At 37.1% G+C, this 13,867-nt stretch overlaps 1 protein-coding gene across 1 annotated transcript in view; it reads right to left on the bottom strand.

The window, feature by feature from the left end:
• Positions 1-13,867, bottom strand: part of jade2 (jade family PHD finger 2) — a 230,267-nt gene that overhangs the window by 22,491 nt on the left and 193,909 nt on the right. The window contains exon 11 of the mRNA XM_015384219.1: positions 12,348-12,465. Within this exon, the coding sequence (XP_015239705.1) occupies positions 12,348-12,465 (118 nt within the window). The remainder of the gene's footprint in view (positions 1-12,347; positions 12,466-13,867) is intronic.

The raw sequence follows: 13,867 nt of genomic DNA, 5'->3' as shown, positions 1-13,867 counted from the left end.
TTTTTTTTAGTTTTCCTTTTGTCTCTAGTCATTGCTATGTCCTTTCGCTTCATCTCTGCAACATCATCCCTCCCTCCCGTGTTTAGAAGTAGAAACAGCACCTTGGGATTCATCCTTTTGAAGTGTGTGATTAATTTTCCTTCTTTCGAAGTGCGCTGAACTGCAGCGTGTGAAGCCTTTGTGTCCCATTTTTTACCTGAGCTCATTAGAGCATTGAAAGTTGTTTTTCCTTTCTGCCCCAACTTTATTACTTTTTCCTCATGTCACCTCCAGACTCTCTTCCACCACATCTCATTTCTTCCTCATTACCTTCCTGTCCCTGACCATCCTCCTCTTCCTCCTTTTGTTTTTTTTCTCCCCTCTAACTTGAACACTTTTGCTTGCTGAAAGCGGATCAGAGAGGCCGATACTAACCGCTGTCAACTTGTCAGGGGTGGCTCTGAGCTAGAATATAAATGTGGTGCACTTTCTGAATAACAATAACACTCTGAGTTTGTGTCTGTACAAATTTAACAAGATTATATTTAGACAAAAACCTGCTGTGCTTCTCTAAGAGCAACTATTCGGGATAAAACATCCCATTTCAAAACCTTCAGAGGAAAAAAAAAAATCAGCATTTAAGAAATAAAAGGACAAATTCTTTGAAAAAAATAAATATGTTTTAGGGAATAATATCTTACATATATTAAATGGAAAAAAAATATGAAGGATAAAAATGATAGCAGCAACAAAAACAAATAGAAAAAAATCTTAAAAACAGATAAATGACCACATTTAGAAACACAAATCTTTAATTTGTATCCGATTAAATGTCTAATTACTAGATACATCTGTTTATTATTTAATTGCAGGCACACTGATTTATATTTCATAATATAATTGATTGAAGTTTTGGCGTAGGAAATATTCGTTTGAAATATTTACCTCTGTTTATTTTTAACCATGGAAGCTTCTTCCTTTNAATTAAGAGGGTAGGGATGTTATCTCTATTTAAGAATGAATGAATGAATGAATGAATCCATCCATCTATCCAATTTAGATCAAATTATAAATAGCCTATTATAAATCAATGATGAACATTCAAATGTGCCTTTGGATAAAGTAAACTTTTTAAAATTAATGTTGATTATATGAACTTATCTTTTTGATTAACAAAAGTTTTTGTAATGGAATAATTGAATTTAATTCAGTTTATTTATATAGCGCCAATTGACAACACATGTCATCTCAAGGCACTTTACAGAGACAATTCAACCAGATCATACAGTACGACTGGTTCAAAGTTTTCTATCTAAGGGAAAGCTGATTGCATGGACTTATTGACTTTTCAGCAATCCCTCACACCAAGCATGCTTGTAGCGACAGTGGAGAGGAAAACTCCCTTTTAAAAGGAAGAAACCTCCAGCAGAACCAGGCTCAATGTGAGCTGCCATCTGCAAAGCCGACTTGGGTTCAAGAAATCTGGCATGTCTTCATATTATTTTGTCATAAAGCTAAATTAAACTCAGGTTTTATGTTTTTGCTGGATTCGATATTCTAGAAATTACATAAAAAGGTGTTTAAATAAATTCTTCTTTATTGGTGGAGGATGAGAGTACGGTGGCAAAAAAAAACAACAACTGCTAAAACGGTGTAAGATAAACCAGCAAGGTAAATGTAGCAGGGTTTGTCTTTTTTCTTTCTTAATTAGCCAGAACAACATTCTCCCAGTGGTATGAAAATATTTTTCTAAATGTCCTGATTTATTTTTTCGTAGGTTTTGCACTGTTTAACAACATCAAACAAATTGAAACATTAGTCAAAGAAAACACAAATAAACAAAGAATAGTTTCTACATTTGTTTTAAATAAATAAGGGTAAAAAAACAAAAAGCAAAACCAAAATCTACATGGCTGTGTGTATAAAAAGTAATAGGGCACCGCAGTTTAAAACATGACATAACCATATGTTATACTTGATTTCATTTCCTATAGCCATACCCTAGTTGCTGCCACACCTGTTTTTAATCAAGGAATCACTTTGATATAATCTGACAAAGTACATCATAAAATCCTTGAAATGTACTCATCGTGGGCGTGCAGGTGACACAGTGGTTAGTGCGCATGAACCATGTATGGAGGCCTTAGTCCTCGACACGGCCAACCCGGGTACGGATCTGGCCTGTGGTCCTTTGCCGCATGTCCCTCCCCCTCTCTTATGCCCCCTTTCCTGTCAGCCTACTGTCCAAAAAGATGAGCCACTACTGCCGTAAAAACTCAAGTCTACTCATCGTGGCAAGATACAAAAAAATTAGAAACGGATATAAAATAAAAAAAATAAAATAATAATAATTTAGGTCTGTGAGTCTGGAGATATTTCTAAAGCTTTGGGACTCCAGTGAGAATCATTGTCCACAAATGGTGAAAACATGAAACAGGGGTGAACGTTTCCAGGAGAGGCTGACCGACCAAAATTGCCATTTTGCAACGACTGGTTCAAGTGGTCAAAAAAGACCCCACAACAACATTCAAAGAACTGCAATCCTCTCTTGCCACAGTTAAGGTCAATGTTTAAGCCATTAGAATAGAGACTGAGTAAAAACAAACTTCATGGTAAGTTCTATTACAAAAACCATTGCTGAGCTAACAGAACAGTAAAGGCTGATTTATACTCGGAAACCAGGTTGTCTGCGTGTGTGTCGTAGTTAACGCAAATTGTGTCCTCGCCCCTTCCGCAGACACTCTGGTGCACCTCTCCAAAATTGTAGGTGACCGCAGACAGTGCCGCGGACAGGAGGCCTCTCATTGCTCAAATCTGCATTCGCTCTAACCTATGTGTATTTCCTGTTTGGTACCTTACAAACTTGTTTTGTTTGTACGACCGCCATTGTGGAAAACGACTCGTGAAGTTTGACCAGCTAGAAGACTGAGGTGCGTGTGAACGCTGGGACCCTTTTTCCACCAGGATCCCCGCTCTTTTTCGCCCTCATATCCCACCATTGTCGCACAAACTTGCCCCCACTTTTCACCTCCTCGGCCGTATCTAGACCCACAGCTAGTTCCCGATTGTCCCTCTTGCATTGTGGCGTGGAATAACATAGCGCAGACCCACTTCAATATTGGGTATAAATCAAAAATGTCTGCAACAAGCTCACTGTGACACACTGCTGCAGGGAGGATAACCAGCCCTTTAGGCTCATTTCAGTAATTCCAGGAAAGGTGTGGACTGACTGTATCCTCTGGATTAATTGATGTAACTTTATGCGAGATGTAAAGTTCCCCATTAGATTTACCTGAATCCTATTAGGATCTTGTGGCATCAGCCATTTATGATGGAAAACCCTCAAATTTGACTGAAAGAAAAAAAATTCTCTAAAGGTAAGTGTGCCAAAAAAGTGAAAGACTTCTTTTAAGTTGTGGCAAAATACTGATTTCAGTTGTTGCTGTTAAGGATGAGCCATCCAGTTATTAGTTTTATGGGGTAATCACTTTTTCCACACAGCATCTTGTAGGTTAGGAGTTCTTTCTACCTTAATAATGAAGACACTGAAAAACATTTTGTGTAAAGTTCTGCCGTCTATGACTAAGACAAATTTTTGTGAAAATTAAACACTTTTGTGCAGCAAACAATTCTTTTAGCTTTTCCAAGCATTGCTACCATTGGCTGGCATTACAGGGAAATCCAACCTCTACCCAATGGTAAATTCACATGTCATAAACTAGTAAATTATTGGAATATAAAAGTATAAAAAGCGGCTTTCATCGATTGACTGATTGTTGATCTCAGACTCTTTCCGTGCTGCCCTTGGATTTTTTTTTATCATCATGTGGTTTTCCTCCTTTAAGACAGAGCAGCAGGGATTTCCAACTGCCCACCTGTCTGCCTTGATAGTGACATGCTAACCATTCATGGAGCATGACTTATGCAGACCCCAACATGACAAACAGAGAGGCAGCCTGGCAGAGTGTGGATGATGGATGAGGCGCCATAAGAGACAGGGGGACAAAGGTTAGTGGTTCTGATTTAGGCAGGTAAGACAAGAGATGTGATTTCCACATGGAAACAAGTCTGTGGGGAGAGAAGGGCAGGGATGGTGGATGAGCTCTGCATATCTTAAAGTTTCTGGAAATCTGATTTTAAAACTGTACTGTAGATACTGTGGTGCAAAGAATTGACACCAAACCAACCTGAACAAGTTAGTGGAAAATGCTTCAAGCATTATGGCATGTTAGGATGCTTTTAGTTCTTGAAATATACTGGAGGAAACATGCATTTTCATTAAGAACACTATAACCAACTGATGTGATAATCAAATGTAAAGAAAATTGTTTTCTCATTAAATCAAATTCATTGCTTCCCAAGTTTAGAGCCTATTGTTTTATGGAGGGTGAGACCTATATTTGTACATATCAAGATACATTTATAGATAATTGCAAAAAGAGTGTTTGCAGAATTATTTCTGTGTCATAAATGACATAAAATTACATGGTTTATAGGTTCAGGTGTAAAGTGGCCGACTTGGTGTAATTTACTTCATTAAGAGATAACTGGGGTTAAAAGACAGATTCTTATCTCATAGGGATCTTATGTGATAGGAGTTTTGTCATTACAACTTGTCCAAAAGAGTTCTGCAGGTTCTCTCATTTAGACCATGTGGAGTTGAGACCTATGCTGAATGTGTGCTTTATCACTTTAAAGCAATCGCTCAAAAGATGTCGGAGGACCTCAAAGCAGCTCTATGAAAACATGTCATTTATTTGTGCTTATCTAGGTTCAGTGTTATCAATTATCCAAAGAGGCTCCCCGCCCTACAAACAAACCCCATCCAGTTATTGTCATTAAATTTCTTAGCCTCTTCAAGTTCCCATTGTGATCTATTTCTGTACCTATGTGTTCACTCACCTACTTACAGCCCTCTCTTAAGAAACGGCAAACTTGAAAAAGCCGAATGAAAACATGCACTCCATACTGTGTCAGATTCACGCTGAGTCGCATTCGCTTGCAGGTAAACACATAAGCTCACGCCAGCAGGCATAGAGCACAACCTTTGAAGGCAGAGGTAGAGTGGCCATAGGGAGGTTTGGTAGAATTCCCAAATTAGTAGTTATTTCAAGCTGAACCCGGTTACCTAATAATATGCAGCAGGGTTAGACGGGGTCAATCTGATATTTAGCACATCACAATATTATATTTACACTGTTTTTATTTATCTTTACTTGCTTTTATTTTATTTTTCAATATTTTACTATTTAATTCAGGTAAAGCACTTTGATTTTTTTTTGTATGGATATGATTGGAAATGGTGGCCTAGTGGTTAGGGCATATAGCTAGGAATCCTTAGGTTGTGATTTCAAGCCCCACTCCAACAGACTGCCACTCTGGGTCTCTGAGCAAGACCCTTAACCCCTGATTGCCCCACGATAGCAACCCACTACTCCCTAAGGGTATGGTTAAATGCAGAGGTCAATTTCTCCAATGTGAGATCAATAAAGTCTGATTATTCTTATGAAGTTGCCTTTCCATTTACACCAAAAACGGAGATTGAGCTTAGAATCCTGGGAGTTGAGTTAAGAAAAGCATCTCGTGTAAAAATTCCACTAACTTTTCATGTGACATTGCCTAATAAATGCAAGGACTCGTAAGTAAACTCCAATCTGGGTTACTGGCTTTAAACAAATTCCGATGTTGATTTTGAAACCGTTTCTTCCAAAGACACCAACTGTCTTTCCTCAGAGAAATCAAGCTCAGACAATCATCAGGTCATAAATGGCCCCTATTTATATCTGCAGTAATCTTCATTACCATTTACTTAGAGGTTTCTTATCTGACATTTCAACACAACAACCACACAATAAGAATACATGCAATAATATTTGAGAAGAAACATTATGTACATAACAATAGTTGAGCTTGAAATAATGTATAGTTAATTAAGTTCTGTTTAGGCGGACAGGTTTAAGTGGACTTACCATCATTCTATATACTTAGACATTATTCTTGGGAGGTTTTCGCTGTTTTGTTTTATAGAAAGGAGGATTGTATTTCATTATGTTGTTTACAGCCATAGCCTTGACAGGTTGCTTTAAAATCCTACCCTGCTCTGACCGGTGCAATTTCTCCACCCTGTCCATGAAGCTGTTGTAGAGCTCGACGTCTTCTTCAGTGGAAGAAGCTGCACTCTATGTAAAGGAAGGAGCATTATCACAGATTCTTCTTTATAAAGTATCACAGATGTTGGAAGGATCTGTGATAAACATCACTGCTCTGAACATAATAAAAGTATAAAAAACTGCTGTGGACTAACTATTGGATGCTCATTTTGCAAAAAAATAAAATAAAAGTATTTATCTTTAAGTTGCACCTATCATTTGACCTGTATAGTTGAAAACTATTATTTTGCCTCTGCTGAAAACCTTTTTTTTAACTTGCTGCTAATAATGTCCCAACTAAAAAATAAAAGAAAATTCTATTCTAAAAAAAGGTTACTTAAAAATATGTGATAGTTCTATTCTCTTTTCATTGTTACATGTTGGTTTTAAAATCAGTTTGTGTGAAAGAACCAACTAAAGAGCAGAAGAGAAAACCAAAAATAAAACTGCATAGAACGAAAGAAAGGACTCAGAGGGCACAACAAATGAGAGAAAATCACTGCAACAGATGGAGAAGAAAAACAATTAGACGAGGAAAGAGAGAAATGGAGAGAGGAAAACAGGAGGGGGAAGATGGTGAGTTACACGACAAATCATTCTAGCAGACAACCTCATTCTTCACTCTCTGCTGCTTTTTATCACAACAAGCACACACACCAACTACTGGCTCTAATCTAACTCCTGTGGCAGTGTGAATAGATATGGCTGTTCAGTGCCAGCAGCACAGCTTCTGCTACCTGATGGCAGCAATCCGCTGAGTCAGCTGTACTGCAAAAGTGTGCGTGCATGCCTTTGGGAGTTAGCTACTGCGAAGCACAAAGGGTGAGAGATTGAAAGTGTTTGTGTTTGATATAATTGAGCGTGTGCATGTGTGTCGCCTTCCTGGAGACTGAAGAGCACTGCAGATTTAACCCTCATCCCCACGCTCACCCCACCACACAGCCTCAGGAGCAGGCTGACAAAACTTCACTATCATTAACATTTGGTGGGATTACCATGACAACAAGCTTTCACAGCCCCCCCATGGCAATGGCAGGTCACGACTCTTAGTTAAAGATGCTCAGCGTCATCTACATAACAACCATCACTCAGCAGCAAAAAACAACAGCTGGTAATTCTGGCAGCTAATGTGGAAAAGATAAAATGATGAGTTATTCAACTTCAACCTGGTTGTAATGAGGTTGCTTAAAAAGGCGTTCAGTCTTGCTTCATTCAGCCGACATCTGTGCAAATGTTTTCAGACCTTCAGGATGTTGTCCGTTTTATATTAATTTCATCAGCCTTAATTTCATCAGTGCTTTACTTAATAATTAAGCTAACTTTACTGTGGAAAAAAAAATCCAACTTGAACTAAAAAGATAAATAGAAACTACACCCTCTTTTAATTCAGCTGCTTTCTACATTAGGACAAGATTATAAGGAGCTGGTCTCTGGCTTCCACTTGAGAGCCTATTTAAAGAAGCCACACTGGTTTGGACTCTTTTTAATTGAATTGTCTCTTAGCCATTTAACATGCAGACAAAGGTCTGTAAAATTTAAGGCAGAGGTGTGTGCTCTTTTCTTTCTCAATCAATAAATTCAAGTATGTTATGCTACTATTCCACAAAGAAAACTAATAATTTTAATAGGCAAGAATTGTTCAGTTAACAGATTCTTTGTTGAATCAGAATAGGGTACTGTATTTCTGACGGAATACTTAGTTCTTGCAGATCTTGAGCTATTTGAAATTTTTGGCAAACGTTTTCAGTTTGGTCCTAAATAATAATAAAAAAAAAAAAATCATATTTGATTCTTAAGAAATTCATAGCTCATTATTAGGATTTTTGTTGGTGAGACCCACAGCCGAAACGAACACCAGGGGGCTCTTCTCCTTTTAAAATGAGACCCCTTCTTGCTTTCAGAAGCTAGTGTTGATACCCCACATCAAGCATCCATTTTGGACTGATCACCAACCAAAGGCGATCAACTTATATTGATATCTGGATAGAAAACGCCACCAATTGTGGTGAATCGTTAAAGGACACAGGTTATGTAAAATTCAGGTTTTGCTGTATTTTTTTTATTTATTTACTTCAGTGTTTGTCTTTGCTGCTTCTACACTATGCAAGTACTTTCTAAGTGCATTTTTAGAGGCATCCCTCTAATATGATTGGTTTATCTGCAGAAAACAAAACACTATCCATAAATTGTTTTGCAATATGCACATGTTTTATGGGGCATGGAAACAACCCCTTTCAAAAACCCTACAGATAATTATGTCACCGGTTTTTAACAAAGCTCTGGAACTTTCTTAACCGTAGCCTTGCAGTAAAGTCTTATTTCTTACAAATTAAAAGAACACTTGCTCCATCCTTGCTGGTTGTGCATCAGGCGTTAATTTTTTGCTTTCTGGCTCATCTCAGGGCAAACAATATACAACTGTAACAGTACAGCTGTTTGCAGCCATTTTCAAAATGTATAAAGTGCAGTATACAGATTTTGGCAAAAAAGTTACAGAGCTTAATGCTTTTATTTGGGGTGAAACAACTCAGTCTAAAAGAAGCTCAAAGTAGGCCAAACTAAGGAGGTTAAATCTCATTATCTGTACAAAAAAAAAATAACAGTAACATGTTTTGCATAGGCCATAGACCTATCCCCATTTCTTTAAAGGAAGCATACTGCATCAGAATTCTGCCAAAAGTCCATACGTGTAAAAAAACTCACATGAGCAGTTTTATTTAAAACACATGCATGTGAACTACTCTCCATGCACATTTGGAATGTACTGTGAATGCAGATGTAATGCTATGAGGCCCCAAATATATCATAACCATGAGTCCTTTTCTGTGCCTGTGGTTTCATTTTTATGCTCCTATAGATTCTCTCTAACTCGCGTGTGGACCTGTGTCTGTGCACTTATGTCAACTGTGAAGCCGTTACCCACCAGACAAAGCAACTTGTCTGTGATTGGCTACTTTTCAGGAAATCCTGCATCTTGAGGCTGTCCTATTTTTCCTACTGGCAAAGCAACCTCAGGTTAACCGCTTCTCAAGAGTTGGAAGGGAGTGAGCAAAGTCATTAGATATAACATGGTCTGGATGAATACTGGATTCTGATTGGCTGTAGGGTGACGGTAAAAAAAGGGTTATACTGTAGGCAGGGTTAGGATTAACATGTTACTATGTAACGGCTTACAGTAACTGGCTTATTCATTATTTGTTACCGTGTATGAATGAGGACAACAGTTTCCTGGTGAGAGTGCATGTGTCAGCAACGTGCACGTGTATGCACAAGTGGGACAAGCTACAGCAATGCACAACTTTAGCATGAGCACAGAGGAGAGACAATGGCAGAGCCACTGATTCAATGACAGGGTTCCTACAGAAAAAACATTCAATGAAGGATAAATATTTCAGTATTTTGCTAATTATTATCAGGAACAAAGACTTTATCAACATCGGTTAGAAGTTGGTATTTAAAGATGCTCCTTACATCATCTCAGCACTGTCTGACAGCTGTTGATCGTAATCAACACACATTCTTTACTTTCTCAGCGCTTTAAGGATTTTGTTTTTTTCCAACTTTGTGGGGAGCAGTCTGGGGTTAAGGGTCTTGCTCAGGAACCCAGAGTGGCAGTTCCTGGGAGTTTGTAGGACTTGAACTCAGAAGTGCAATGCTCTGACCACTAGACCACCACTTTGCTTGCATGATTCATGTTTGTTAACACAAAAATCCTGGGATCCTACAGACCTGCTAGGGTTTTTTTTTTTTAAATAATTTTATTTCTGTTAAATTGCTTTATAAACAAAATAAAAAAAAAATTTTCTTTTATTATAAGCAATATAAGCAACTCACTTGTGAAACCATGCACACCAAAATAGTGTAGATTAGTTTTTAATGTTTTCAGATGTCTTGACCTTTTAATTATTTAATGTATCAAATAATAACAAATATCTTATATTGCATAATTGATTCTCTAGTTGTACTTAAAATCCAATAGCAGGAATATTTTTCAATTTCTTTGACACTTCAGATAATAAAAAATACCAACGTTGTTACTGTGGCTCATAATGAGTTACTTTCACTGAGCAGTAACTGAGTTACTAACTTTTTTGGAGAAAAAAATGATTAGTTACTTTTCAACAGTAATTAACCTAACACTGTTTATAGGACACCTAGAAAAACAGTTCCGGTAAAATAGCCCAATAGTTTCTGCTAGCTAGAACATACCTGGAAATGTTAAGACAGTTTATGCCGGTTACCCTGGCAACGCGCCACAATTCAAGATGCAGGTTTTCCTGAAAAGTAGCCAATTATAAGCAGGTTGCTTTGTCCAGTGGGAAATGCCTTCAAATTATGAAAATTTAATAGGAATGAGCAGAAACAGGTCCACATGTGAGGAAGAGGTATAGTAGGCTGCGTGGTCATGGAAATCAAACCACATACGCATAGAGACAGATCAAGCACTAAGTGTGTTATATATTTGGGCCCCCTGGTACTGTATTTGCACATCTAACAACTCAAATATGCACGTGAGGCGTCGGTTATGAGCATCTGTATGAAGTAAAGCTGCTTGTAGGAGTATTTATTGCATCTTTTTGGCAGAACCCTGACGCAATAGAAGCATAGCAAGTCCCCTTTCATTGGTTTCTAACTAGAGATATGAGCTGGCCGATTACATGAGCTGGCCGATATGTTTTGACAATATTAGTGTTTTTTCTCGAATCAGTACTGGCTGACATGTGCAGGCATTGGTTAATTCATAAGCGCATTTAGCAGCCATGTCTTTAGATCACGTGAAATGCATGCACTACGTTTTACCTACATTTCAGATCCATTTATAAAGATTAGTTTGTTGATAATCGTTTCTTTTATTCCTAAATGGGAATTGCGTAGCTCTTCTCATCATTGCATCATTTGTATCAGGTAAACGGGGGGAGAAAAGTAATATCAGCTAAAAGAATAGGCCCAAAAATAATAACAGCGCATACCTAGGATCAGTTAGACAGATGTTGAAATAATCTGTATCGGCAATGGCATTAAAAAATCCCGGAAGACTAGAATTGAGTTTTCCATTATTGAAATTGTACAAATCTTGACAATTTTCAAGCTGATCAAGATGGAATCTGTATATTTATTTTTGGTACCTGTCTGGACCACTCAAGGTTGTAAAATTCCAAGAATCCTTACTTTTCAAACAGCTGAGGAATTAGAGCTGGTTTGTTTTTATTTACGGTGTGGGTTCAATAGTAGTTTCTGGTTTATGTTCAATTGTATTAAATGCACGACAGTTTTGTGAACCTAAAGTAAAAAGCAAAACATTTTCGAACAGGCAAAGTTCATACAGTTTTCCATATGTTCAACTCTACAATATGAAGATGGTTTAATTTAGAGTCAGCAAGACTGTATCTTCAGCCTGCTGCACGGACGGCTTCTAATGTTTAGGAATCAATAAAATATTGGTTTTCCTTTTCTTGTAACGGAACAAAAAAAAACAAAGGCGGATAGAAATCTTTTGTGGGAAAAACATATTTGAATCTTCTTCAAAACAGAAATTTTTACTGTTTTTCTGTTTCTTAAATTAGGCTTGAAGCCAACCCCTAATGTTCACCTTAATCCACATCTTCCTAACTAATGCTGCTCTGTAGGCTGAAATCTTATTAACAAAACAGTTTAACCATTTTTCTTTTTTGTTTTATAGTCTGGCCATTTAATTCCTCTAAAGATTCTAACATTAAAGGCATTGTTACTACACACCTAAGCAACATATAAAATAGTGAAATGTTTTTATAATCTAAGCTGAGTATCTTAATAAAACCATAATATAAATTTTGAATAGACACCTGACACACAAAGCAGCATCAACTCTCCAAGCACATTTTGACTCACTTTGTTCTCTACCACAACCTAACTGCACTGAACACATTTAGCTTAGTAGTCTGTGTAAATTAGAGGGGAATCCAGCTCCATTTAATGTGGCCTCGGTTTGTGCCAACATGCATCTAAACTGTTATTCCAATGACCTATGCTGTACCGGTTTCGAGAGTAGCTTGCTGTGCAGTCATGATAAAAAGCCCTTTGCAGCTGTCCACCTACATGCATTAGTTGGACACTCAGTTTCGAGGAGGTTTAAAGTGTGAGTCGGTGGTTCTGGCACCATTATTACTGAGAGGGTTTTGACATTTTAGCGCCTCAATCAGTCACTCTACACACACCTGCTTGCATTATTTCATTCCTTACCTCCTGCCGTTTCTTCTTCTAGCAGCTGGATCTGCAGTTGGAAGATCTTCTCCTGGAGGTCGCTGAGGGTGTGCTTCATTTTTTCCCTCCGTGTCACCATGTAGCACAAGTTACGCACCTAAAGGAGAAAAAGTACAGTTGTAAGAGTAAGGTTCTAACGATCGTAATAGAAAAATCACAAACTTGACTCAGATTTTAGCCTATATTTATAAGATATTAACACCTTGGGTTGTAACGTTATGCAAATGTAGCGATGTCTTGATTAAAGAATTAACCTCTTAAAACCCATCTAATTTTAAATAATCCTCGCCTATTTTGCATACCCAAATAGAAAAGCAAATAACTGAGGAACTATAAGCCCAAATTACATGTGTGATACATCATTTGAAAGCTAACACCTTCTAGTTTCTAAAAATTATAAATGAAAATAGTGTTACTGAGACGCAGCCTAAACTGAATCAGTTCAAACATGACTCAATTTTTTTTGTTTCTTCTCGAAAATAAGTATTTTTTTGCACAGCAGTAATAAAGACATGCTTGAGAATAGGCATGTCTCATTGTATTACATTTGTTCTACATCATCTTAACTACAGATATAGAAATTTCAGACCTTTTGCCACAACAGTTCCAAAGCTTAATTAAAAAAAAAATGTAAATCTCAATACAGAGTCATCTTAAGGATAGACTCAAGTCATACAGCGTCAAAATGTTAACAGATAAACACAGTTAATTAGAAAGCTGTTTTAAAACAAGATCTTGATGATTGATCAATAGGATGCAATGTCAAGCTAACACAAAGACTTGTTAATTAAATTTTATCATATGGCGATTTTTATCCCTACTTAATATCTTCATCAACACTGACTCTATAGCTAAAGTCACTTTTTCTCCATTGAATTATTAAAATCAATCAGCAGCAGGTAAAGACAAATTTCTCCTGTTTTATTCCACGTTCAGTTTATTTTACTTATTTTCATGATTTTATTATCTTTTTTTAGTTTAGTTTGTAGCACTCTGCAATAGGGTTCCAAGGTTAACTTTATAATGTACCATTATTATTATTATTATTATTATTTTATTAATCATCTTTATTACCTCCAGCTACATGGCTTTGAACCTCATCTTTCTTTTACAGCTGCTCTCAAACTGCCAAAGTCAAATGCAATCTGCTCATTTTAATGAAGCAATGTAGCCACAGCTACAATGGACATAGCCCCATCAAAAACCAGAACCAGAGTCTGAACCATAAAGACCTTATGGTAGCTTTCTAGTTGCTCCATCTGATGCCACTGTCATCCAGGGCACAACCAAACAAGTTTTCACATCTTAACAGTTTTGCAGCAATTTCTGTTAAAAACAAAACAAAAATGACACTTGAAGATAGTGCTTTTTATTTTGAATTTTTGAAGCTCAGGCCCATACAGTAGCACATCGATACCATGCTTATTTGCATAAATCCAACTATTATTCCTATTTTGTAAAAACACTGTATACTATGTGCATATTTACAAAAATATTTC

The sequence above is a fragment of the Cyprinodon variegatus genome, unplaced genomic scaffold, assembly GCF_000732505.1.
Source record: "Cyprinodon variegatus isolate N-32 unplaced genomic scaffold, C_variegatus-1.0 Scaffold308, whole genome shotgun sequence".
Lineage (NCBI taxonomy): Eukaryota > Metazoa > Chordata > Actinopteri > Cyprinodontiformes > Cyprinodontidae > Cyprinodon > Cyprinodon variegatus.
This window is presented reverse-complemented; position numbering and strand designations above follow the sequence as displayed.